Below are 26,650 nucleotides of genomic sequence, written 5' to 3'. Positions count from 1 at the left end.
GGTTGCAGTTTGACGGGGCTTTTTCAATGTAAAATAAAGCCACTGGCCGCTAAATTTGGAACCCATGATCAGATTTGAAACCAAATCCTCCAAATGATTCCAAAAGATTCCAATAAAGAAACGATTCCGATGGAATCGTAATTTTTTAAACGATTCCAAGTAGGAATCGGTTCTCGATGCCCAACCCTACTTATTATTCTGACTGCTAACTAGTCCGTTATCTATTTCTATGGCAATGCCTTTCATCGTATCTATTTTGGCATGTATTTCCGCAACATGGACAGTGAGCGTATGTCCACATTTAAGTCACACATTAAGTTTGCACAGGGCCTTGCACCCTGCCTGCGACGGCTCTGTTAGACATTATTCTTATAGTTTAGGGGGGGGATGTCCTATGTCCGACAGACGTGGGTTGGCCCATGCTTTTTTTTGGCCAGACCTCCAGACTCCCATAGTTTTTGTTAAATCACTGGTAGTTCAAATCCTTGGGTTTAGTGTTCTTCAATATGTTGACGGTCACAGTTAAATTGAGTTTGTTTTTTGTGGCCGTAACAACATGTAACCATACTGTATATCTCATACACATATACTACTGGTCAAAAGTTTTAGAACACCCCAATTTTTCTAGTTTTTATTGAAATTTTAGCAGTTCAAGTCCAATGAATAGCTTGAAATTGTACAAAGGTAAGTGGTGAGCAGCCTGAGGTTAAAAAAAACTAAGGTTACCCAAAACTGAAAAATAATGTACATTTCAGAATTTTAGAAAAAGGCCTTTTTCAGAGAACAAGAAATGGGTTAACACTAGAAGTGCCGGAATTCCATAACTACTAGAACTGCCATGAGCGGTCATTTTGACCACCAGATTCCAAACTCTATAATCTCTCATGATAAATACCTAATTGCATTATGTATTGTGTTAGGATATCTTTAAAAAAACGTAATAACACCAAAATGTACATTTTAATGAGTTTAATTATACATTTGAGTAGTAATACCTGTTTCAATAATTCACATCATGGCATCATGGTAAACCGTGATTATTTCATACATTCATATCCCGAAAAATATGGTGTGGAAATTCATTCAACTTAACTCATAATAGCCAAATAACAATTACAAGTATCTTATTTGAATATTTAGCTATAACCTAACCTGGCACTGCCTCTGTTTTGGCGTCTGCTGTGGTGTGCAGCACTGCTCGGACCGTGTGCCGCTGCCCTTTTTTCCTCCATAAACTTGGCTCTCAGCTCCTCTGCCAGTTGCTGCATGAACTTCCCCCGGACAATTGTGCACTCCTTGGAGAGGATGTGGTCAATGATTCCAGCCAGTTTGAGGATGTATAAAGTTATATGAACACATAGACAGCTACCGACATTAAACTGCATGAATTTCAATAAAAAACCCGGAAAAACTGGGGTGTTCTAAAACCTTTGACCAGTAGTGTACTTGTTTAAATCCTAATTTTAAAAAGTGACAAAATGCCTTATGAAATTGTACTAATCATTTCATCAATATGCATAACTAAATTATACTTGCAATCCTGATATTCCTAAATCTACTTAAAATCAATATAACCAGCATAAAGCTTTTCTCCAATCCCAGACTCCATGAACCATCTCACTGCTCTAAAAAAAAAAGAAGTGCTTGCCTTACCTTTCTCTGCATTGAAGTCAGTGAATTATTGGCTCAAATCCCTGCCACAACTTCTTTTACATGATTTTTGGCCATGTGCACACAGGAAGAGGAGTAGCTGCTTAATGGGGGGGGTACAAACACTAAAGTCGAACTCGGACTGTGCAGACAGACTAACAAAAAAAGAGAGGCGTGATGCCTGTGTGGAGAGGCTGTCTGTTGTACTTAAGCCTTCTTCCCAGGAAACATAGTTGAAGTTCAGTGGAGAGTGCGGCCATTTTGCTCAGTTAATGATGAGGAACATTATTTATTAGTTTATTCAGAGAAGTGTGACAGAGGTTGAGAATGCTGCTAGTGTTGACACATGGAAGGGACGCAGATCAAACAGCCATGAAAGGGGGGGGGGGGGTTTATCCCCTGTCACAGCCAAGTTCGCATTGCTTAAAGGTCATTGTGATGAAGTTGGGCTGGCTGTAGTTGAAGCAGGTTAGATTTCTTATTTTGTTCCTCCATACACTCTGTACTCTAATTTGGTAATTTACATACAACTTATTTACAACTGCAAATATGTTTTAAAGGAAACATAATGGTCTTGGTCTATTACAGAAAAAGTCCACAAAAAGCCCAGTATTTTCCTAACCAAAGGACTTCTGTGGCCTAAACCTAACGACAGATCATGATTTGGACTCTGGAGTCAAAGTCCTGTGCTTTCTACACCCACCATCCACCTTGACCACCCCCTTGTGACTTGGGGTACGGTTTACAAATGCAGTGCTTCATTGATTCAAAAAAGTGTTTCCTTTCAACAAAATCCACACAGCAGTTACCTTTGTCAGCACAATGTAAATGGGTAGCAATGAAGACAGGGTTGTTTTCTGCACATACTGTACATACATTATTTCATTACTGGCAACACACCCATATTGATCCTATCTGCTTTGACCATATGTGTGAATACCCCACTTGTATATATCAGATGCAGGTCATGTTCAAGTCCTTTTTAAAACTGAGCAAAAAAAGCCAAGTTTCAAGCGGTTCAATTTCCCAGGAGCAAATTCAGAATGGTTCTTTAGATCCCACCTTTGAGTATAACCTGTTGACGCTAGTGCTTAGTCCCAACCACACTCTGTGATGCTTTGACTCAGAGAGTGTGGGGATATTTTAGATGTTTCCTACAGCAGTAGCATTAATATTGAGGAGGCAGATGATTTTGGGGCGTGAGCGTCTTCTTTATTATATGTATTGGTATCGTATTTTTGAGGGAGGGAAAAGCAAGACATTGTTACAAATTATTGAATGAAATAAAGTGTATGTATAATTTAGGGGCTCAACCAGAAAATACACATTGCATGCATAAGAAGTAGTAACACAAATGAAAGAGTGCTATATATGACTGATTGCCAGGCCATGCGTGTGCAAGCAATTTGCATCAATTCGCAAATTTTGTGTGCGGCTTGATAATGCTGCTTTCATTTGAGTGAAGCCAGTGGAACCTAGTAAAAAAACATACAAAGTGGGAGCACATTCTAAATGGAGTATTTATTTTTTTACTTGTAGTTTATGCTTTTAGATCAGCTCTTCTAGTTGGTATGGGAGGAGTAAGCACAGCAAGTAACATTAGCAAGGGTTTCACATTTAGATATTTTTTTAGATGAGAACCTACAAAAACTTCTTTAATTTCAGTTTAACCTTTCACGTCCAAGCTAAAAGGATTGTGTTGATATTAGGGCTGTCAGCATTAACGCGTTAATCGCGTTGCGATTAAGGGCCGAGCATAACACATTATTTTTTTTAATCGCATTCATCGAATGCCGCCATTTATTAATTTATTTTCACTTCACTCTGCTTCACATCGTGCCTAACAGGCTACTATTTTGACCCTTTTTGCCGCACCTTTACTTATCATCAAGCTGTCATACTTCCTCCTAACACATCCTCCTGCCGCAGGCTGCAGACATGATGGAGAAATGCAGCAGCAACACAATTCTGAATGGCGCTTTTTATTTTCCAAAACTCCCAGACGGCTCGTAGACAAGTTGAAAGCCATAGGCACATTGTGTAAAGCCGAATTAAAATATCACCGAAGCACGTCAAGCTTGAGCTACCAACTATGAGCTAAGCATAGTACAGTTAACATGACTCAGGTTGATGCTAGTGGGCTCAGGCAAAGCACTATTTTGGAGAGTGCTACTTGCCGACCTGTTGATGAAACCAAAGTGCAGAGTAATTAAAATTATTTAGAAGTTACTGCACGCTATTGACTCTGGTAAGTAGGGTTGAGTATTGAAACGTGCCGACCTAAACGGTAGTAACTAGACAGAATAAGAACGCAAAATGTCAGTGCCTCATTTCAGTGCCTGACTTTACACTACACCTGAAAGCATGTAACATTAGCCTACCTTTAGCTAGCAGCTGGATTAAACCTGGTTAAAATGCTGACAGCTAACGTTAACAGCGCAGCAGTTGCCGGAATTAAACAACGCAGACGGTGCGTTCACTTAAAACAGGTAGCCTCGTGGTGCATTCACAGTAATTGTAAAATACCATTTTCCCATCTGGTGGTTGTTTTTGTCATTCAACAGCAATTCACTGGTGAAATAATTTATTGTTTTAGTTATTACAATATTATTAAATCTTTAATTTTGACCATGGCCTTAACAATAAACAAGTTCCTGACCTTTTTTGTCTCTGTGAGGCAGACAGTACCAGACTGTCCTAAAGCATCAACATCTTTCCCATGGTCTAATATAGAGCATATCAGTAACTGAGGTGGTTGATGACCAGATATTTTGAGAGTTACAATGTTGATATACTGACAAACTGCAAAATAAATCCTCACCTCAAGGAGTTATAATTATGACCTTCCAGTTTTCTCCCTTTCAACATTGTTGTGCTGCAGAGTCAGCTTGCCAGCTGAGAGCATCATACTGTGCGTGTGTTTTCTTCACTGCTCTGCTGGCTACTGAATGGCTCTACATTCACTGACAAACTGTTAGACTCAAACTAAAAGAGATGAAAAGACAACCAATTTAACTCATCAATGTCAACTTATTATATTAATATTGTATTAATAGTAATTAATATTACAAAGATGCAAATGTCACAGATTAATGTAAAGACAAAAAAAGTATTGAGAAGAAGCCATTGCTTTTTTCATACTCCATTTTGGATAGCTAAAATGGCAAGGCAACACCTTTTTGGGTGACAGCTGCCATCCTATGCCACCCTCTGTGGCTTTACCACTGAACAAGCTGGTTGGTGACAGGTGATAAAACGACATACAGCCGGGTGCCAAGGGCCACTTAACAGCCAACAGCAATCGCATATCTGACATCCCTGAGATTTACCATTTGCTTATTAGCTCCAAATTGGCAGGTGTGTTCTCGATGCAGGAGAGATACAATAAAAAATATAGAGGTGTGTGTACAAACACTGAGTCCACTTGAGTAGAAGAGCCAAGTGGTGCCTTGTTAAGCCTCCCACCTTTTCAAGTCCTTTCTCTCCTGTATAACAGGTTGCAACTCATAAATTTAGGTTGTAAAATGTGTCGGCAGGGCTTATTTGGTAATGCCCTCTGTAATAACTTTTCAGCATAGGTTGTTTATGTATAGTAGGATTGGGTATGTGCAGAGCTTTTAACAATACATTGTGCAACTGCAGAGTAAAACAATATTAATTGGGATTAATTTAGATAAAAAGAGCAGGGGGAGACTGAGACATGGGGGAAAAAAAATAAGTGAGAGAAAGTTAATGGCAAGGATAGCTACCGCCGTGACATACTTGTGGTCATCCAGTGCCAACATGTAATTCCCACTTAAAAAATAGACAGACTGGGACAGACGGGTAAAAGAAAGCAAATCACAGGCTCTACCTCCTGAATTTCCTTCTATCTCTCTGATTTTCTGGTTTAAGGAGTGAAACCCTTTGCTCGGTGCAGCACGGCGGAATGGAACGCGTTAGGCCTACCTTCCGGATCCTGACCCCTCCAGCCTGTGCTTGTGTTTGTTTTTGCTTTAAGTTTCACCAGAATAGAGCCCAATTTCTCCAGTCATTCTACACTGAACAAAAATATAAACCTAACATGTTTGTTTTTGCTTCCATTTTTTACGAGTTGAAACAAAAGATCAAAGATTTTTTCTATCCACACAAAAGGCTTATTTCTCTCAAGTTTTGTGCACAAATGTATTTGAATCTGTGTTAGTAAGCACTTCTCCTTTGCAAAGATAATCCATCCACCTGACAGAATTGGCATATCAAGATGCTGATTACGCAGCATGCCTATTACCTGTGTCTTGGGCAAGTCACAATAAAAGATTACTCTAAAATGTGCAGTTCATCTTGAAAAAAGAAATGTATCTCTGAACTATCGATTTCACATGACTAGGGCTACAGATATGCATTTTTTTGTCACAGGAGTTATCTGTGAAAAAAAAAAATTCTCCAGTGCCATCTGCCATTGAACATAATCATTTGCCCACTCAAGTCAGTTATGACGCACTGCAGTCAGGGTGAAGACCCTGCTGAGGATGACGAGCTCACAGATGAGCTTTCCTGAGACGGTTTCTGATAGTTTGTGCAAAAAATTCTTGTGCTGTGCAAATCAATTGTTGCATCATATGTCTGGGGAGCTGATCTCAGACAATCTTGCACTTGAAGAAGCTGGATGTGGAGGTCCTTGGCTAGTGTGGTTACACGTGGTCGGCGGATGTTATGTGGATATACTGCTAATGTCTCAGAAACTACATGGGAGACGACTTATGAACATTCAATTCACTGCAACAGCTCTGGTGGACATTCCTGCAGTCAGCATGACAATGGCACGCTCCCTCAAAACTTGCCACATCTGTGGCATTGTGTTTTGTGATAAAACTGCATGTTTTAGAGTGGCCTTTATTGTGACGAGCCCATGGCACACCTTTGTAATAATCATGCTGTGAAATCAGCATCCTAATATGCCATGCCTGTCAGGTGGATGGATTTTCTTGGAGAAATGCATATTTAACAAATTTGTGCTACACATTATGAAGCATTAGTTAAGTATCAGTAAATTCTATTTTAAGGAGACCTATTATATGCTGTTTTCAGATGTTAACTTGTATTTTGTGATTCTACTAGAACATGTTTACAAAAAACACTTTTTTATCATACTGCCCACGGCTGCTGCACCTGTATTCACCCTCAGTCTGAGACACTATGTTGGAGCGCTGTCTCTTTAAGCCACCATCCCGAAAAAACCCCAGTCTGCTCTCATTCGTCAGCGTGCTTCCATCTCAGCTGCTGTTGCACTCAAGGGGGTAAGCTTCGCTTCAGAACTCGAACCTCCTATGGCGCCATTTTGATGCTACAAAGAGATCACCTCCCGTTAGCATTCCACTGACTAGCATTCATTTTGACGTCACTTGACAGCGAATAACTTTACATCTGAAGCGTTTAAAGACTCTGTTTGTCCATTGTTTATTTCTGAAGAAACAGGACAATGTATAAAAGGCTCCATTACCTTGTACCTCACGTTATGGCTACGTAGCAGAGGTTTTTGTAAAAATAGGCTAACGATTGTGTCACATAGTAGAGGAATTACCGTATAGTACAGGAGAAGCTCGCAGGCAGTTTCTACTTACATGCGCTGTTTAGTTTTAATTACTAATGTTAACTAGTATTTTAGTTAGCAATAATTAGCCTGTGCCCATGTTATCTCCTTACATATACCTACGCTCTCCGTCTCTGTAAGATTGGGAATGATTGAGATTTATCTTGGCACAGCTACCAGAAGACTTACAACTTTCAGACACGTTGCTCACGTCACATTTACGTCGTCTCTCTCAGTTGGAGGTTGCGCAGTAAAGCAAGAGATCACCGGAAAAGTGCTTCTAATAGCCTTCACTGGTCTCCGTCCAGATCAACAGGGTCTATTGGTCCATTATATACTGTCTATGGTTGCACTCCGAGCCTGAGACTGACTACAACGCAGCAGGACTTTGTAACGTGAAAAATCACCAATAAAGGCTTCTAAATCAAATACTACCCAACCGGATGTGTTTCAGCAGTAATGTGACACGAAATTGGGGAGAAATTAACAACAATGGCAGCCAAGATTACAGCTTTCCCTGACTTAGCATGTAGTTAGTCCTATGTAAACATAGCACTAGCCTAAAAAAACTGAAATTGCATGCCTGGATCAATCATAAAAGCCTGGCTCGATGTTACGTGACACCAAGCCGATAGTAGGAAAAAGCGTTGAAAGCGGAACGTTCAGAACACTGGGAAATCTCAGGTTTTTGCTCATAGGGATTTCTCTGAAACATGTTTATCTCATCATTTGAAGCTCTGGCCATGGTTAAGAATTCATACTACTGTTTTTATCAATCATGATCTAAATTTTAAGTCAATAATTCATTTGATACAGTAAAGTTGCAAGATTTGTATTTATAGTCGCTAAAATACATTTAATATATTTTTCTGCACATACAACCAGATGTATACAACTTCTCAAATTTGCTCTTGCAGCCTCTCAGATATTGTCTTGTGCATTATAAATGGTAAATGTACATACGTCAGAACTGACTGTTTAATGCAGCTGTGCCTTAATGTGATTACCAGTTGCTGAGCCATGTGGGGACTGGTGTTGCTGTCAGCTTAATTTACTCACAAACACATTGTCACAGAAATAAGTACTCAGGCACACATCTAAGTATAAGCATCTAAGTATGCATATAGAAACGCATATGCACTGTACAGTATACACACAAGCTGACATTTAGCTGCAAGTCCAGCAGCCATACGTCAAGACAGTTTATCTTGCTTATAGTCACAAAAGCCACTGAGGTCTCATTGAAGTTGTGAGAGTCGTCAGAGTTACATGCACAAATATGCGTGCAGTAAATGAGAGTACAGCCTCATGCACATACAGTATTAATGAACACAAAAGCATCTGAATGCACAAGCTACATGTCAGCAGATTCAAAAGCAGACATGGTGCTCTCTTATATTAACTATTTTCTTCCCAATCTTTTTTCACACCAACAAAGGCACAGGCTGACCCGTGAAAGATTTTTCCTCTCAGAACTATCTTGCCCCGGCATGTTGTTATTGATTCACATGTCTGTATAATTATATGGGTGTTATTCTGGAAAAGCTACACTCAACCTTTTCATTTCAAATAAAAGAAATATTGTTTGGCAAGTAGGATTGCCCCAGTTAATTCACATAGGCAGTATTAAATGCAACACATACACGTGACGCACTGTATATCCATTATACATAATGAGAAATAAGGCTGCCCTTAAAATTAGATAGACAGATAGCCTTGTTGTCATTGCACATGGTAACAATTTGGAGAGCTGTTTGTTCATTGAAGTCAGTTTTAACAATAACAACAAAACAAGACGTCACATACATTCAGGTCATAACATTTAAATAAATCAGGTTCAGGTACTTGTGTCGACAAACATCTGCCCAGTGTTTTTAAGGAGGACTGGGTGTCCTTTATGGCAGTTCAACTCCATGGGTGCTGTTCTGTAGCTAACCTCTATATATAATTTATTGCACAATCCATACACTATTCATTTCAGCCTTCTTTGCCATGCCATATACTCTGGCACTCCTGTAGAGTTACCAACCAGACAGGTACCCAGTACATCATTCACCCACTGTGTATATTTATGTTGGTTTGGCTTCATGTTTTTCTGTATATACATTCATCCTAAATATAATAACTGTGGGATGTTTCCGTGTTCATTGGTTGACAGCAGGAGTCAAATCACCCATATGTGCGAGCACAAGCTTGACCAGTGAATTTGATTCTGTCTTTGAATCTGTTTTACAGTGGTTTGCAGCCCTGCTTGTTTTCCATCTTTAAAGGTGCTCGAATCAATGTCACGCATTTTTTATGCTACAACATTTTTTGTCACATACAGCAAACATCTCCTCACTATCCGCGAGCTGCCTGTCCCCTGAACACACTGTAAAAAAACGTGGTCTCTGAAGACAGCCCACAAACGCTAACAACAACAAATTGTACCAACCTGCACCACGAAACATAACAGTCTTCCAGCGTTCCAGCCAATAACTGACAAGAAGGATTCGGGGATAGGGATTGGAAGCACGGAAGGAAGGGAGAGGGGACGGGATGAGGAGGAGGGAGGGGCGAGCTAGCCTTGTTTTGTTTGAAAATACTTCAAACGTCAACAAGAAGTGCTGTCACCCAACATCACTTAGAGCACCTTTAAGACTTAGATGAGCCTGACAAATGAAAAAAAAACGCTACATTTAACATTGTGTGCAGTCAGCTGTAATAATATTTTGCTAAATATGTCTAAGAAAAAGCTAATACTTTGACATCTGTATTATAGGACAGAGAATGTCTTCTAACCTGTGTGTTTCATAGAGTTGGGTACTGAAACGTGGTGCCAATAGGGGCACAGGTTCCGACGTAAACGGTAGTAACAAGAGCGAATAAGAACAAAAATTTCGGTGCCTCATTTCGGTGCCTGGCTTTTTTTTTTTTTTTTTTTCGAAGGATCGCTGTATGGGACGCTACGTTACCCGTTAGCTAGTAGCTGGATTAAACACAATGGTTAAAATGCTGACAGCTTACGTTACGCGGTGTAAAGTGTGACTGTATTTCCCTGTAGAGGATCCCAACACCGGGACGTAACAGTCTGACTGCAGCTGCCATTGTCAGAAAAACAACACAAACGGTGCGTTTACTTCAAACTCGCCAGCCTTGTGGTGCATTTTAAAGGTCCCATGACATGATGCTCTTTGGATGCTTTTATATAGACCTTAGTGGTCCCCAAATACTGTATCTGAAGTGTCTTTCCCGGAATTCCACCTTGATGCAGAATTACAGCCACTAGAGCCAATCCCACAATGAGCTTTCCTTAGTATGTGCCATTTCTGTGTCTGTAGCTATTAAGGAGGAGAGAGGGGGGGCTCATTATGACCTCATAAGGAGCAAGATTCCAGATTGGCCCATCTGAGCTTTCATTTTCTCAAAGACAGAGCAGGATACCCAGGGCTCGGTTTACAGCTATCGCCATTTCTAGCCACTGGGGGACCATAGGCAGGCTGGGGGAACTCATATTAATGTTAAAAAACCTCATAAAGTGACATTGTCATGCCATGGGACCTTTAAGTTATTTTAAAATACCCCTTTCCCATCTGGTTCTTGTTTTTGTCGTTTACCAGCAATTTACTGGTGAAATAAGTCTTGTTATTGTTATTACATTATTAATCAATCATTTAATTGTGACCATATGGCCTTAGCAATAAACAAGCCGTTCTTTAATGTCGCCAACTGTCGTTTTGTGTTCCTTATATATTTTATATTATATATATTATAAATATATATATTTTGGTTCAGGCACCGGTTTAGGCACCGGCACCGTTTTAAAAGTATCGCTTTAGCACCGGTATCGGAAAAAACCCAAACGATACCCAAACCTAGTGTTTCAGCACATTCACTACAGTATAATGAATGTCTGCCAAAAGCAATTTTCATTAAAGATTAATCTGTTGATTATTTCTTGATAAATGAATTGTCGTGTTGTTGTCCAAAATAGTAAAGAATGCTTATCACAATTTCCCAGAGCCCAGACGGATTTCTTTTGTCCAAAACCAAAAGATATTCTGTAGACTATCATAGAATACTTTACGAAAACCTGAAACTAGTCCCAAGTCATCTGCATAGAATAGACTTTTTACTTTGAGGTCTGTCCCTGATCTACTGCCTCTGAAAACAACACAACACACAAAACAACTTTGGGCTGTATTTGGGTCCATTACTTCCACTCACTATTACTTGGTTGGTTTTGGAGATGGTTGTTGTGGCAGAGGCGCATGCAAGGATTAATGTCCTGTCAGTCTAGGAAGACACAACAAAAGGCTCCCAAGAATAGATACATAAGAAATAATCACAAATAAGAGTGTAAATTGAGAAACAATTATTTCTACTCACAAAGTGGTGGGAAATCCATGGTAATGTGAATAGTATTGGAGTTTAATGCAATCGTCTTGCTCTCTCAGTCTTACTCTATATTTGTTCCATGCTTTGCTAGGTTTTCTAGTGTGAGCTGTTTTTTGTGCTGCAGTAAATACAGTATATTATTGTACTACCAGAGTGTGATGTGCCCTCCTCCTATGCAGAAGATGATTAGTTTTTACTATTCAGAATAAACTCATCACTTCACGTCAATGCTCTACCATAACTATTAATCATTCTCATTTCAGGAAGGATTGGAAAACAGTCTGCTTCTATCTCTCTCTCTCTCTCTCTCTCTCTCTCTCTCTCTCTCTCTCTCCTGAACTTTCTGGGCCAGATCTACATACATTTGTGAATGTAGTGTTATCAGCGCCATGGCCAACCCGCAGAAAGCGCACGCTGTGATACTTCAGTTTACGTCGTATTTACCAAACATCCAGTTCATCCGGTAATCAGCGCCTTTCTCCGCCCACTATACCGTAAATTGTAAGAGCGCTGTAGCAAAGCGGTAGTGGTGCTATGATACGGCTGAGGGCAGACTGCGATACTCCCACTGCTGATGCTATGACTGTTTCAAATGATCCTGATGCTCATTTGTAATGTAGCGAGGAGTTTAACAACTGCTGGAATGTAATGTGAACACTGAGTCGGAGATTCAGTGTCATCTTTGATTTCTTCCAGTAACTCTAATATTGCATGGCTGCTTAATCTGTTACGCTTAATGATTTCGTGTTCACTCCACTGAAAAAGTGTGATCCTTGTGGCAAAAATCTTTTCAGCTTGGCCTATCTTCGTCTTGCTATTACTGCAGCCATTTCCCCAGGAGGCATATGAGGAAACCCGCTTGCGGCTGGTTTACACCTGCTTTTAAGAGGCGGAGAATTTCCCCCGCAGAATAGAGGCGCGCTCTTACTGGCAGTCTTTGTAAATACCACGGAATATATAATCGCACTTTAGGCGTATCCTCCCGCCTTTTTGGGTGGAACTCCCACTTTCCCCACTTACCCTCCCACGAACGCATATTGAAAGCGCAACTTGTCTCTTCTCGCTCATGTGGCAGGCAATCTGCAATTTTACCCAAGTGCGCCCTGTTTGTAAGTAGCCCAAATCGGTTAAGGCAGTCTTTGCGAACAATTAACGCCTGGAAACAGGCGCAAACGGCTTGATAAATCTAGCCCTCTGTGTTTTCTCACCATTTAGCGGTCACACTGTCTTACCTTCTCCTTTAAACCCTTTTAACACCAAATCACATAATCCTTGCTTCAGTATATAGTTGTGACATCTCATTCTCCTTTTGCCTGCAAAGCATTTGTTTATAGCTGTTTTATTCTTTTCCCTTTCTCTGTTTTTTTTTTGGTTTTCTACTTTTACGGTCCCTGTTTTATGTTGGCCCATATCTGCAATAATCAACTTATAGCTACATTAACATATTAATCAATGAGTGAAAATACGAGCGCGCTAAAAGATAAAAAAATATGTAAGAACTAATGTCAAGTAATCACTAATTAAAACTCACACTCTCTCACACTTAATCATTTCCCAGATACTTAAGAAGCTTTCTTTGATCAACTTATAATTAATATTATTGTTTTTAAATTTTAGAAATTAGAAAATTAATTTAAGATTTGGACTGCTTTGTGATGAAATGTGACTCCCTTATGAATTGAGATATACTGTAAGAAAACATTAACTAAGTCTGCTATTTCATCTATAAAAGGTTTGTAAAATCTGTGCAGTTGGAATGAATACATTAACTTCTGAGGTGAAGGAAAAGAGATTAAATGACAAAACATATGTAAGAAAATAAAGAAACGGCCACCAAAATGTAAATGAATTATCAAGAAAGAGCAATTGCCACGGTGCATTAGCAGCTCAGTGGACATCAAAATCAATTTCAAGTTAAATAACTACAGTACACACAGTCTCAACTCTCTTTGTGGTATTGTAAAATGATCAGTAATGTATTTTTCCTGTCTGTGAAGCTGTTCTTTTGTATTTTAAACAAGTGTAGTTCAGCTCCCTTGCACATCTTTTGTAATATGTTCACCTTTTTTCTGCTGTCATTGAGATTTGAAAAAAAAACTGGCCAGTTAGATTTTCAAAGCCTTCCTTTAATAGGCCTTTGCAACTAACTAAAAGAGACCTAGGAATTAAGCTTGGTAAACCCACAGGAATATAAAGTCAATTATATATTTCTATCATTTGCATGATCCTCCTTCAAATACATATGCATAAAGGATATGGGGTAACATTGCACCGATCACACAAAAGGTGCGGGTGCGTTGACAGACTGTGTGTGTGTGTGTGTGTGTGTGTGTGTGTGTGTGTGTGTGTGTGTGTGTGTGTGTGTGTGTGTGTGTGTGTGTGTGTGTGTGTTGACAGTTGAATTGTGCTTCCAGGCTAGGACACTCGTTTGATAAATAACACACAGAAGAATACATCTGAAACAAGGTGCATAAGTCTTTAGAAATCTGGCCCTAGGTCTTTCCTATTTCACTGCTTTTCTTCCTTTTTCAAAATGTTTCTTCCTCTTCCAGTGAATTTTCTTTTGTCTTGATCTTGCTTTTCTCTCTCTCTCAGCGGTTCTACCTTCCAAACTGTCACATAGAAACATCAACTCCCAGAACACTAAGGCTAAACTCCAGCATGTCTGTACTACAAATTTCAATTACTGGGGCATCCCGCTTTCACAGTCCCTCTCACAATCCAGAAGTCCTTTAGATCATTTAAGAGTCCTCTAGGTCTTTTTTGTATCCTCATCTGTCAATCTGCTTTGCCTCCATCTGCATTACTCTATCGTTGTATTGTTTTGTTGCAAAACTGTGCCTATAACCGACTCACTATTTTCCCTGCAAAAAATAAATCACATTTATATACAGTTAAATATAAAATGTAAAAAATGTTATAATTACTTCTCAATTACTTTAAATCAACACTTTGGAATGGTGTAAAACTTTCTTGAAAATATACATTATTAGGGTGCCTGGGTAGCTCCCTGGTAGAGCACGCGCCCATATATAGAGGTATTCTCCTCAACGCATCGGCCGCGGCTCTACTCTGACCTGCGGCCCTTTGCTGCATGTCATTCCCCCTGTCTCACCCCTTTCACATCTTCAGCTGCCCCATACAAATGAAGGCCTAAAATGCCCAAAAAATATCTTAGAAGAAAATATGCATTATTCATTACATTCTCCTCAGTCACCGGTATTGAGACTCCTATAGTTTGAAAAGGCAAAGGCATCATTAACATTCTTCCTCAGGTATCACAACAGCATGTTTTTTTTGTGCAAAAAAGCATATGCTCTCAGACTATAAAATCACATCTCACCTCAGTGTGTTGTGCGGGATACAAGTTCCAAATGTAGACAAAAGGGAAGGCAAATTGGTTAGTCAATGAAAGAACTTGATCCCTTTTTTAATATGCCATAATGTTGAATGTTCAAGATCTATACAATCATCACAGTTTCAAGGTAGGCACGATGATTAGTGTTACCAATTCAGTGTCTGACCAAATGTAAAACATGGTCACAATCTCTCCCTGAGTTATGGTGTTGAATAATGGCCGAAAAATTATTTTTACACAACATTATGATTTCAGAGTTTATTTGACCTTTTAAGTATTAAATGTCATCACGTCATAATTTTATCCTATTAGACGTGTGAAATGTTGTCATAGTTAGCGCCATTGAGTTATGGATAAAATGTGTTATGTGAAGTCACAGTGACATTGACCTTTGACCACCTAATTCTAATCAGTTCATCCTTGAATCCCAGTGGAAGTTTGTGCCATATCTCAGGAACGTCCACAAGAATGGGACGGACGGACATACATACATACAGATGAACAACTCAAAAACATAATGCCTTTGGCTAAAAAACTAAATATGTTGATGATTATAGAGCAATATGTTTTGCCACTGCCGTTTTAGCAGCCAATTAAAGGTAGGATTGCGTAGATCCAGGACTTAGCCAAAAAATGTGAACATCGACAACTTCTCAGTCCCTCCCCCCTTTCCGCTAAAGCCCAAAACGGTAGGATTTCAACCGTTTTTTTTCTACTCTCTGTTAAGTCTTACGTAACTCTAACTCCAGGATTTCCACTGAATGCAGAACGTCTGCGGACCTATCTGCCATGTGTTGAATTGCTGCGGAGCTCTCTCCGGCAAAAATAGAAGCTCTGCGTATCTGCTCCAGAGGGCTGCGGATCGACGGAGCTGTGCTGGTGTTGCACCAAATTCTGTGACCTGTCGAATTTTGTGACTCTAGAGGGCGCTGTTGTATTGGAGTCTATGACTGTACTGAGCTTCACTGACACACTGATGAGGCACTTACGCAAATAATGTAAGCTCATAGAGGACTTCTGCAGTGGAAATACACACATTGACTTTAATGGAAACCTAATGACTCCGCCACCGTTCCGGAGCGGATCCGCAGCCGTTACGCTGTCGGTGGAAATTGGGGGTAAGCCGGCCTTCTATGACTGGTCATCTGCTCCAAGTAGGCAGGAGTGAAGTGTTTTTTTTTTTTTTTTTTTAAAGCCACTGCGGTGTTAACATTGTCCCATGTAACTACAGGCTAACGGCAGTAAACAATGTCATTGTCTGCCAGTGTTGTTAAATTCTCCCCAATTCCGGGTTGCATTACTGCTGATACATGTCTGATTGGGTAGTGTTTGGTTCAGAAGCCTTTATCTGCGAATTTTGAAGGTAGAAAGTGCTGCTTCCTTCCACTACAATCTAACGTTGGCATACTGCTAACTATTAGCTAAGTAGCTACATGCTAACGTGACATGCTGTAATCTTGACCAATGCTGGTAATTTCTCCCCAAATTCTGGTGCAGTAGCTCCAGCTTCAACTAGTGAAAAGCAGAGCGGAGGCTCCGGACATTCCAGGAAGCGTGCTGGCTAATCAGAGCAGACTGGGCTTTTTCGGAAGGAGGGACAGGCGCTCCTACAGAGCGTCTCATACAGAGGGTGAATACAGGTGCTGCAGCCATGGGCAGTATGAGAAAAATAAAGTTTTTTTTTTAACATTAAAGCATGTAAACATGTTCTAGTACAAACACAAAATTCAAGTATAATCCTGAAAATGCTATATATTAGTTGCCCTTTAAAGTAACACGTTTTGTTTTTTACAGTGTGAACAAGTAATATTTTAAGACTGATCTGTGAATCCGTCGCTGTTCCTTTTTTATTTTTGTTCGACTCTCTGTTCATGTCTCTCTTCCTTCATCTCTGTCAACCACCTCACTTGGCATGATCCAACATGATGCATAAATTCAGAACCAATTTTACACCACATTGCCTTGGTTGGCTCTGCTCTCCAAATGCCGCCAGACTCTCACACTCAAAATCCAACTCCACTCTCGACCTGTTTAAGTGCACCAGACCAAAAGAGTGACTACAGCTTTCTGTACGAACTTTTTACACAGACTTAATCGAACTTTTAAGTCTAAAATCTTTATGGCATATTTTCATGAGCTAAGTATGACATAATGTTTATGGAGTGAGTAAAGAATGGAATTTTACCTGCATTGCTCCGCAGTTGCACAGGATTTATGACTGTGTAGTAAACAAGGAAGAGAGAATATGTTGCTCTATTGTTGACAATAAACTGCTTTTAGGAAGGTTTGAGGTTTAAAAGAAAAGAACAGTTTTTAAGGTGAATAAAAAAAAGGTTGAGTGTCCCTTATGCACCCCTTATACCTTTCTGTATTTAAACAGTGTCCTAGCTAGAAGCTGAGAAACTACATTTTTCTTATAATTTATTTATTTTCCTCTGTGAGTGTACCAGCTTAGAAAGAGTAATTAACCCATGTTTCCATAGTCTGCTGTCAATGAGAATATACTGTAGTTAAATATTAGATGATTGACTTTCTCCAATCTAGTTTTTACACAATGCAATATTCCTGCAATATTCCTGAATCAATCAATTGCTTGAATGCCGTGAATGTGCTCTACCATCCATTGATTTCAGAAAGAAGTTATTATATTTCAGTGCCCAGTCTTTGCAACGTGTCCCCCCTGATGTGTACAATTTGTAACTGATTAAATATTTGAAAGTATTTTGTGACAAGCTTTTGTCACAGAGGGCTTTAAAAATAAGCAGTGGGCCGATATTTATCAGACATCTTTACAGCATGTCATTTACTGGGGCTGGGCAATATACCGATATTATTTTGATATCGTGATACAAGATTAGATATCGTTTTAGATTTTGGATATCATTATATCATTAAAGGCTGCGTTACAGTATAGTGATGGAATTTTCTGAATTTACCAGAATGTTCTAGCTGTTTTATTACTTGCCTTTACCCACTTAGTCATCTTATCCTTATTACTGATGAGTATTAGTCAAAAACCTCATTGTGTAAATCAACCCTACAGTATCAATATTGAGGTGTTTGGTCCAAAATATTGTTATATTTGATTTTCTCCATATCGCCCAGCTCTATCATTTCCCCTCTCTCTCCCCCTTCATGTCTAAGCTGTCCAATCAAACGAAGGGCTAAAATGGCAAAACAAATCTTTAAAGCTATAGTGCATAGTTTCTGTCTCCCCCATGAGGAATTCTAAGTAATGATAACGACACTGTCGGGGCGTTCACATGATACAAGCCTTACGTGATCGCGCCCCCACCCCTCCCCCACGCAGTTGCTAGTAGCCACCATGGTAGCCACGGAGGCCCCTCGGGGACAATAAAGTTACCTTGACCTTGAGGACAAGGTAAACGTTATGGACTCTTCAGAAGAGGTAATTATGTTCACTTGAGTTTCCACATGCAAAAGTCACCGGACGACACAATCTTCTGAACATAGCCATACTAAGAAATACAGAGAGTGTTGTGTGGAGCTGATAGTCTTGATTAGCTTCATAGCAACTAATTTGGCAATGGCTTGAATGTAACGGACGTTCATTAATATTAAAAAGTTACACACTAAATCTTAAAAACAACAGCAACCTAGGAGTCATAAATTATTTGTGTGGGAGGAATGGGGCATGTTATACTGGGTTGTATCATGGCTTTCACAGTGTTGCACTCGGTTGTTCACATGAAAAGTAAAAAAGTAATCAAAATTGTAGCGTAAACAATTAAAAAAAGTGAGCTAGCTTATTGTTTATCATGACCAATGATTTATTGTACAATCACTCCAATATGTCTCAGAAGGTTTATTCTCACCTCTGCTGACACCTGGGATCTGTCAGTGGAAGATTTTAATTTTTATCTTTCACTCATGTCCAAATGTTACTTTTAGCAGATAATTGATTTGAAACTTGGAAGAAGAAATTCATCACCATATGTGAGTCCAAAAAATGTACTACCACTCTTTCTCGCAATTGCACTGCATTTTTTATAAGACACAAATACCAACTGACAGCACTTAGAAGCGTAACATCCCTGTGGAGGTAAAGCTTTTGCCTCTTACAGAAGAGTAAATATTTATTAGCGATTATCAACTGTCCTCACTGATATGATATGAATCACACCACAACCCTACATTTTCTTTTTTTTCTGCTTCCTTGTTTTAATTTGTTGTCAACAGGTGAAGAATTTTTTCTCAGATGCTCCTTCATAGTCAAGAGAAAAGCATTGATTTTCTTTCTGTCCATTATCCCCTTTCCACTCTGGGAGATTAGGAAGTATAATCACTGTGATCCTAGGGATTATTCAAGCAAAACATAGGTACAACCATGAGGAAATTAGATGGATTTTATTAGCATAAAGACACTTCTTCAGGCTGTGACTTTGGCTTTGTTATAACAATGCTGACAAATGTGTTATGTAAGTTACAGTAATAAACATGTGAGAATCTCGCTGGTATATCAGGTTTAAAATTGAAGCCGTCCATACATATGTTAGCTTATTTTAGATTACTTATTTATCCATCAATGACTTAACACTTTGCAAATCCCTGCCAATTATCACTTTGTGGCTGCCCCTGTGCATTTAGCAGCGATGTGTGTTTTGGTGTTAAAGTGGCAGCGCAGTACAAACAAAGCCTCTTTACTCTCACAACCTCTCTCTTGCTCTCACCCTGACTTAAAAACAGACATGCACATACTCTGGGGATGTGACCCAATTTGATTAACAAATTGAGCTCCAGAGACGGTAACGATGGACAAATTACCAACCAGATCAGACAAGGAGGGGCAGGAAAGTCTGGAGAGGAGTGGAATTTCTTACTTCCTCAATAGAGGTTGAATATAACAACAATGGGTGGTGAAGAGCAACCACATTAAAAAGGAAAATAAGTTGTGTGTAATTTATTTTTCAGGGCTACATGTGGACATCACAAATGAGTCCGTAAATTTAGAGTGAATGAAGTGTCCTGAATGGTTGGTATTTGAATTAAATTGACTTTGAGCAGAATTTAAATTGATTTGAACTTGAAATGGAATTTTTAACCTGTGTTGAATATCTTTCATACAGTCTTGTTCATACAGAGCTTACACATTTTTCTTTCCTGTGTTTTGTCTTGTTCAGAGTGCAAGTATTGATTACCTGAAAACGTACTGGTTAAGAGTTGCTATCCTTCCAGTTTCCAATCATTTTTTACAGCATAATTGTATCCTTAAATATGATGATTGATTCTTCACCAATTTCTTTCCACTTTTCCCCTCTTATCTTCTCACTGCCAGCACCTGGAGGTGTGTTTGGTCCTCAAGGGGAATCAGGGTCAGAGCCTGAAGATGACAGCCAAATGAAGTTTTACACAGAACAGCACAGAGGACGAAGGCGCAGCAAAGGTGAGAGGGAATGCAGGTTTACATCGTTGTATATTGTTATAAATGTGTTACATTTTAAACACATGAACTGACACAGGAGGGAAGCATTTTATCCATGGCATACTGCTGAGAAAGCAATAAAGTAAAAAGGTAATTAAATTCAATAAAACATTTTGAAAACAAATGAATTCCAAACTTACTCGGGTTGAAGATAAGCCTATAGCTGAGTGAAATGAGGCTAGCCATTTCTGGAGTTGTCAGCGTATAGCTGGAAGTAGGAAGGAGTCGTGCACATTCCCTGTGGGGTTTAAAGTGCTGAACCATGGCACAGCTCAATGACACTCAAAGCAGATATATGAGCTGATGTAAATGGAGGCTCGGTGATGAGTCACATTACTTTGATGGGAAGCATGATTTTAACTTCCCTTCCCACGTAGTGATATGTGATATTGAAGACTGTATATGGATTTTGCATTTGTGTGTATGTGGGTGAGTGACCTGAAGAGGATGAAACACAGAGAATTAGTCCGTGTGAGTTCACTTGGGTATCCACATAGTGATTGAAAAATAATGGAAATCCATGTTTCCCTATTATTTCCCATGCCTGCAGTTCACTGTCACGTAGCACTGTACCCTGTAGCAGGAGGAAAAGCAATGTCTCATATATTAATCTCATTATTATTATTACAGAGCCCATATGTCTGGACCTTTTTGGTTTCCATAGTAGAAGAGTTAGGAGTAAGTTGTTGACGTAAATTATGCCTGTATGTTAAGTTCAACCTGAGAGGCGGAACTAAAAGCAAGAAAATCTCCTGAACTTTGTAGTCATTGCATTCTATTCCATTCAAATGATGGCAAAGTCAAAGATTAAACAAGTGACAACTTCTTAACACAGTAGAGATGAATAAAACAGAGGTCAATGTGTTGAGGTTTGTAGTTGCGTGACTTTGATGTCTGAATCAATGTAATAAAGGAGATGTGCCGAGGTAGAAAAAAGCTAGAAAAGCTAAATATTTCACTTTTCTTTGGAGTTTTGCTTGCTTTAGTAAATAGCCACAATAAGACAGTGACCATGCTCTTCTTTTTAAATGTGGCTTGGTTATGTTTTGCCAATCATTAAAATTCAGCACAGAAATCTACCTCTGTAGTTCCTGGGCAGGCAGAATAATGTGTCAGGGGCAGAGCTGTATAGTAACGAAGTAGAACTACTTCACTAGTCTACTTAAGTACTAAAAGGCTGTATCTGTACTCTACTGGAGTATTATTTTTTTCTCCTACTTCCACTTTTACTTGAGTACATATTTTCGATGAATGAAATACTTTTACTCCGATAGATTTTTTTTAAGTGCTGCATCGTTACTCGTTACTGTTGTGAATTCCTCACGGAGACTGTGTAGGTTAGTGTGTGTACGTTAGTTACGTACGCTAATTATGTAAGAAATCCCCGAGATTGCATCGTGTTTCTTTTCATTACGGTTGCCTGTTCAGAGGTCAGAGATGATGTAAGTTTGTACTCTTTCTATTTAGCTGTTGTTGCAGCAGATGAAGCTATTCCTGAGTTGTTTCAGTCTGCAATGAGTCCTAAATGTTAACCGTTTGACCCTGTGATGTGAAGCTGCTAGTTTATCTGTATTTTGCTAGCTTGCTAACTTTCCTGTCGCTACATCGCATATCTTACTTACTAGCTAGTGTGTGATACCTTTTTTGGGGCTTCAATCGTTACTGTGCTCGTGCAATGTTCATTTTATTTGCACAGTGTGATAATTCTACATTTTATTTCAGTATTTGTTAATATTGGTTATTTTTAATATAATTAATATTTGTTAATTCCTTTTGGCTACAGCCTTGGCTAAACATTTGACATAATATAAACAATATGATATTCAAACTTTTGACTGCTTTCTTGAATAACTAAATAACACAATACTTTTACTTTCAGTACTTGAGTAGTACATTTTAAAATAAACTACTTGCAATACTTAAGTACAAAAAATGTTGAATCTTTTAGTACTTCTACTTAAGTGTTGTGCTTAAAGAGCACTTCTACTTCTACTCAAGTCACTTTTTTGATAGAGCACTTGTACTTTTACTCAAGTATGGTTCTTTAGTACTTTATACACCTCTGGTCAAGGGCAGCAATGTTTTTGCGAAGCAGGACTTACAACCCAGGGAAATAAAACTATAACTAGATTCCCATGGTGGAAATGTTACTAATTTCCTACAAAGTTTATTTAAAACCCATTATTTTGTGTACATCATATGTAATGGTGATGACTTAATTTTGAATTGAAGAACTCAATCCTTTATTTTTCCTGAATATAATAAATATTTTTCAGCATTGTTATATATAAAACATAACACCCATGACCATGATCTCTGTTAAAGTTACAACCTGTGTAAAAAGGTTATACTTTCTCTAGAAGATGGGGAGAGGGAAATAAATAGAATGAAGAAGTTGTAAGTTGAACTTAAGCTTTTAAGCTTTAGGGTTGCTATGTGTATTGTATTTGCTTGTTGCTTTGCATTCACTTGTGTATTTGTGTATGTGTCTCTGTTTCTGTGCGTGTATGAGCGCACTGATAGGTGCTTGGTTTGTGGCCATAAAGTAAGTGTTTACCATCGTGAGTGGACATGCCTTTGTCTACTCAGTAGGCTTTTATAGTAATTGAGAGACCCCTTCACGAGCCCAGTGACACCACCCACACCCCAAAGGGATTAGCAGCTCTGCCATGTTTGCCACAGACAGCTGTTGTTCCTTCACAACATCGTGACTGTGGTAGACGTGATTCAGTACACGAGGACTCATTATCCTAACTTTGTCTCCCTGTTTTTGACCTTGAGATGCATTTCTAAACTTTGTATGAAATTCACTGGACTCTCCTGTCCCAGGTGGTTACTTATTGAACTTGTTTTTATGATGGTGTGTTCAATGTTCATTTCAATCCATTTGACCATTTGCACATTGCATCAGCGATTGATAAAAACACACCACAAGGGTGCCTGGGTAGCTCACCTGGTGGAGCGTGCGCCCATGTATAAAGGTTTACTCCTTGACACAGTGACCACGGGTTCGGCTCCGACCTGCGGCCCTTTGCTGCATGTCATTCCCCCTCTCTCTCCACTTTTATGTCTTCAGCTGTCCTAGTGGGGGCCTAAAATGCCCAAAAAATTATCTTAAAAAAAAAAAAACATTGCAGTTGGACAATGTAAAACATCTGGAATTATGTGGCTCTGTTTTTCTGATGTATCCACTGATCTAGTAACATAACTCTTATCAGCAAAAAGGACATTTGTATGTCCACTGCTCAGAACAGGGAAACAACAATAGGCCTACTATTACTATTGACTTTTACAACACACCTGTATAGTGCAGGGTGCACACTGGGCAGAATCACACATTTTCTAAAGCCTGCAAATTCTGAGACATTGTGTGATATTTAAAACAAATCTAGTTAGAACAGTGTTTCCAAACCAGTGCTATCACTACCATATCCCTATCACATCCCAGTAAGCCCCCCTTCAAAATGCCGACCTCGCTCCCATGATAAATATCAGTAGACAGAGGTTAAGAGGCTAATTTCATTCCCTGTATCTGGCTTGGAAATGGGAGCTCTGACAGAGCCAAAGGGCAACCAAAACAACCAATCTATAACCCTGTCAGTAGCAATAAGATCATATATCACGCTGAGGAATGATTCTGGGCTGTTCTGCCAAAGAAAGAAGCCAAACTTGAACCTGGGTTAGATTCGTATATCAAAAGTACAATTAACTAGCTACATTTTCAAGGATTGACGGAGACTCAGAGGCTGTATTTTCAACAAAGCATAGTGCTGGATGATTTAGTTTGAGGTCTGTGTTATGTGTCTGTGTCTGTGTGTATTACGTCCCTGTGTGCAAAAGCTCTTCCTATCAATGATGGTCAAATACAGTCATCTGTTTGAGACCCTGATCAAAACGAAAGGGCTTCTGTCAAACTGTTAACTTTTTTACCTTTTTCTCTTTCTCTGCCTCTAGGCCACCCACACAGTCCTCTAAACAAGGTCACCCTGACGTTGATTACCATCAGCACATGTGTCATTGCCATTGTCTATGCTACACAGGATTCCTGTCCCCTCACTGTCAAGGTTACCCTACATGTGCCGGAGCATTTTGTTGCGGATGGTAAGCAACACACACAAAACACAATCAGTTTGACTCACTTAGCCTTGTATCTGTTTACTTTATTGAACTAAAAAGACAGTAAAATAAGGTATGACTTGCACCCACAGAAATTGTAGTTGGATATGATGTCCCTACCTCAGCCTTGGGCAATGTAGGGCTTCATTTATGAAGCTAAAAAAGGATATATATTTGTGAAGCATGTTATCCTAATAGCCATATGCATCATGGTACACCTTTCTTTTTTAGTTTTTTTTCCAAGCTACAATTGAAACAGTTGTCCTTCAAGCAGCATGCTGCAGGGATGACTGTCCAGTACACACTGTTATTGAGTGGTGAAAGATATTATGTAATTTGTATAGTTTTTGTTTTGTTTGGAGGAACAGCTAATGGACCAGGGACAGCTCTAAATGCTTCCTCTGTTTCTATTTACAAATGGCTTGCAGTAAAATCCCCCCTCCCCCCTCCGTTATTTGTGGTTTTCAATTTTAATGCTTTTTTAGTGTCAGTGTCCATCTGCACCACTGATAAAGTACAAAAGACACACATCCATCCAACAAAAAGTAAATCATGTGCTGGAACCAAAAAATGAGCAACAATCAGGACATTAAAGCCCACACACTGAAAGCTCCCAATGGGGGGAAAAAAGATTTATTGTCACCACAAACCGCTGAATGACATTTTGAGCCATCAGACTGATGAAGAGCAGTGTGCTCAAAATATGATTTTTTTTGCAGCGGGAGCTTTCAGTGTGCAGACTTTATTACATGTGACTGCACACAGTAGATTGTAATACTAACATTTTCTATATATGCTTCTTCTTCTATCATCTTTTCAGTTGACACAAACATTCTATTTCACTAATTTGACAGAAGTACTCCAAGGTTTATTTCTGTTTTATTCATGCTGTATACAGTAGCAAGCTGTGTGTGTGGCATACAAACAACATGTTGTGAAGAAAGCAGAATAAATAGAAGGAAATTGAGTTGTAAATACTGTCTTCTGTCAATTTACATGCTAACGTGAAACTACACAAAAACTTTTTTACAAAAAAAATAAAATCAATTCAGGATAATCAAATATGTAGGTGCCCAGACAACTGCTTAGATGTTTGTCCCACTGAGTGTGTTTTAAATTACCCGTTGGCTGTGGGATAATTGTACATTTGTTCTGTGTTTGGCAAGATAGCACAGTATTATAAACCTTGCTGGGAGTTAAGAGAGGCCAATGTGGAAAATGTGCAAGGAGTTAAGTGATGTAAGAGGGAGTGAAGAGCTGAGGCAATTTAACTAATGATTGCCATATCTCTGAAAGCATTCACATATCAGTCGATCAGGTGCTCCTTGCCGCTGGGGCCTCATTTCTAGTCCGCACACACACACACACAATTTGTTTGCACATGGACACACAATAGAAGAAGGAACAGTACACAAAACTTCCAACTTCTAAAGTATACTTTGTAATTGCATGTAAGATGAACACCTGAAAACATCACGTCACACACAGTATCATTGGCTTTTGTCAAATCCCAAAAACATTGGGCCTCATGCAAACATCACTCTTAGGAAGAGATTTTTTCTTCAGTGGCATGTATAAGTGATTGAATTTCCTCTTACTGTATGTACAGAATTCAAGAGTGGTCCAGACCAGTTGTATGAGTCATGCACAGATATTCTGCCTTTATTTTAAGAATTATAATGCCTTAATCTGAATGAATTTGGAGCTGAAATACAATTTTCAAAACTAAAATAAAATATATATCTAAGACAAACTTGATGCAAAATGAATATCCTATTCATCAGATCATCATCTTGGTTTGACAATTTCCTGAGAGACTTTTTTAGATTTCATGAAAGTCAGAGGTTTAGACTACACTACACTATACATTGCAAGATATGTTTACTGTTAGTCAGCGTGCTATGAAATATAATATGTACATAGTAGTCCTTGTAGAATGATTATCTCTGACCTCCTAACCTTTGCTCTACCAGTACTAACAAGGCAGACTTTCCACTCATACACAAGACTTCTCAAAAGTTTGGATGCTCCTTGAGCTGACCTGTGACCCAGTGCTTAGTTCTCCACTTTTGACATAAAATATAAACAATTAATGGTAGGAGTTTGATGAAATCTGCCATGGATATTCACAATCGCC

General features: G+C 39.1%; 1 protein-coding gene across 1 annotated transcript in view; it reads left to right on the top strand.

Moving 5' to 3' along the window:
* The window catches only part of astn2 (astrotactin 2), a 295,245-nt gene that overhangs the window by 116,912 nt on the left and 151,683 nt on the right, over positions 1-26,650 (top strand). Inside the window, exons 9-11 of the mRNA XM_028602252.1 lie at positions 16,001-16,072; positions 20,251-20,358; positions 24,352-24,498. Coding sequence (XP_028458053.1) covers positions 16,001-16,072; positions 20,251-20,358; positions 24,352-24,498 — 327 coding nt within the window. The remainder of the gene's footprint in view (positions 1-16,000; positions 16,073-20,250; positions 20,359-24,351; positions 24,499-26,650) is intronic.

The sequence above is a fragment of the Perca flavescens genome, chromosome 16, assembly GCF_004354835.1.
Source record: "Perca flavescens isolate YP-PL-M2 chromosome 16, PFLA_1.0, whole genome shotgun sequence".
NCBI lineage: Eukaryota > Metazoa > Chordata > Actinopteri > Perciformes > Percidae > Perca > Perca flavescens.
The sequence above is the reverse complement of the archived record's forward strand: the minus strand, read 5'-3'. Positions and strand labels throughout refer to the sequence as shown.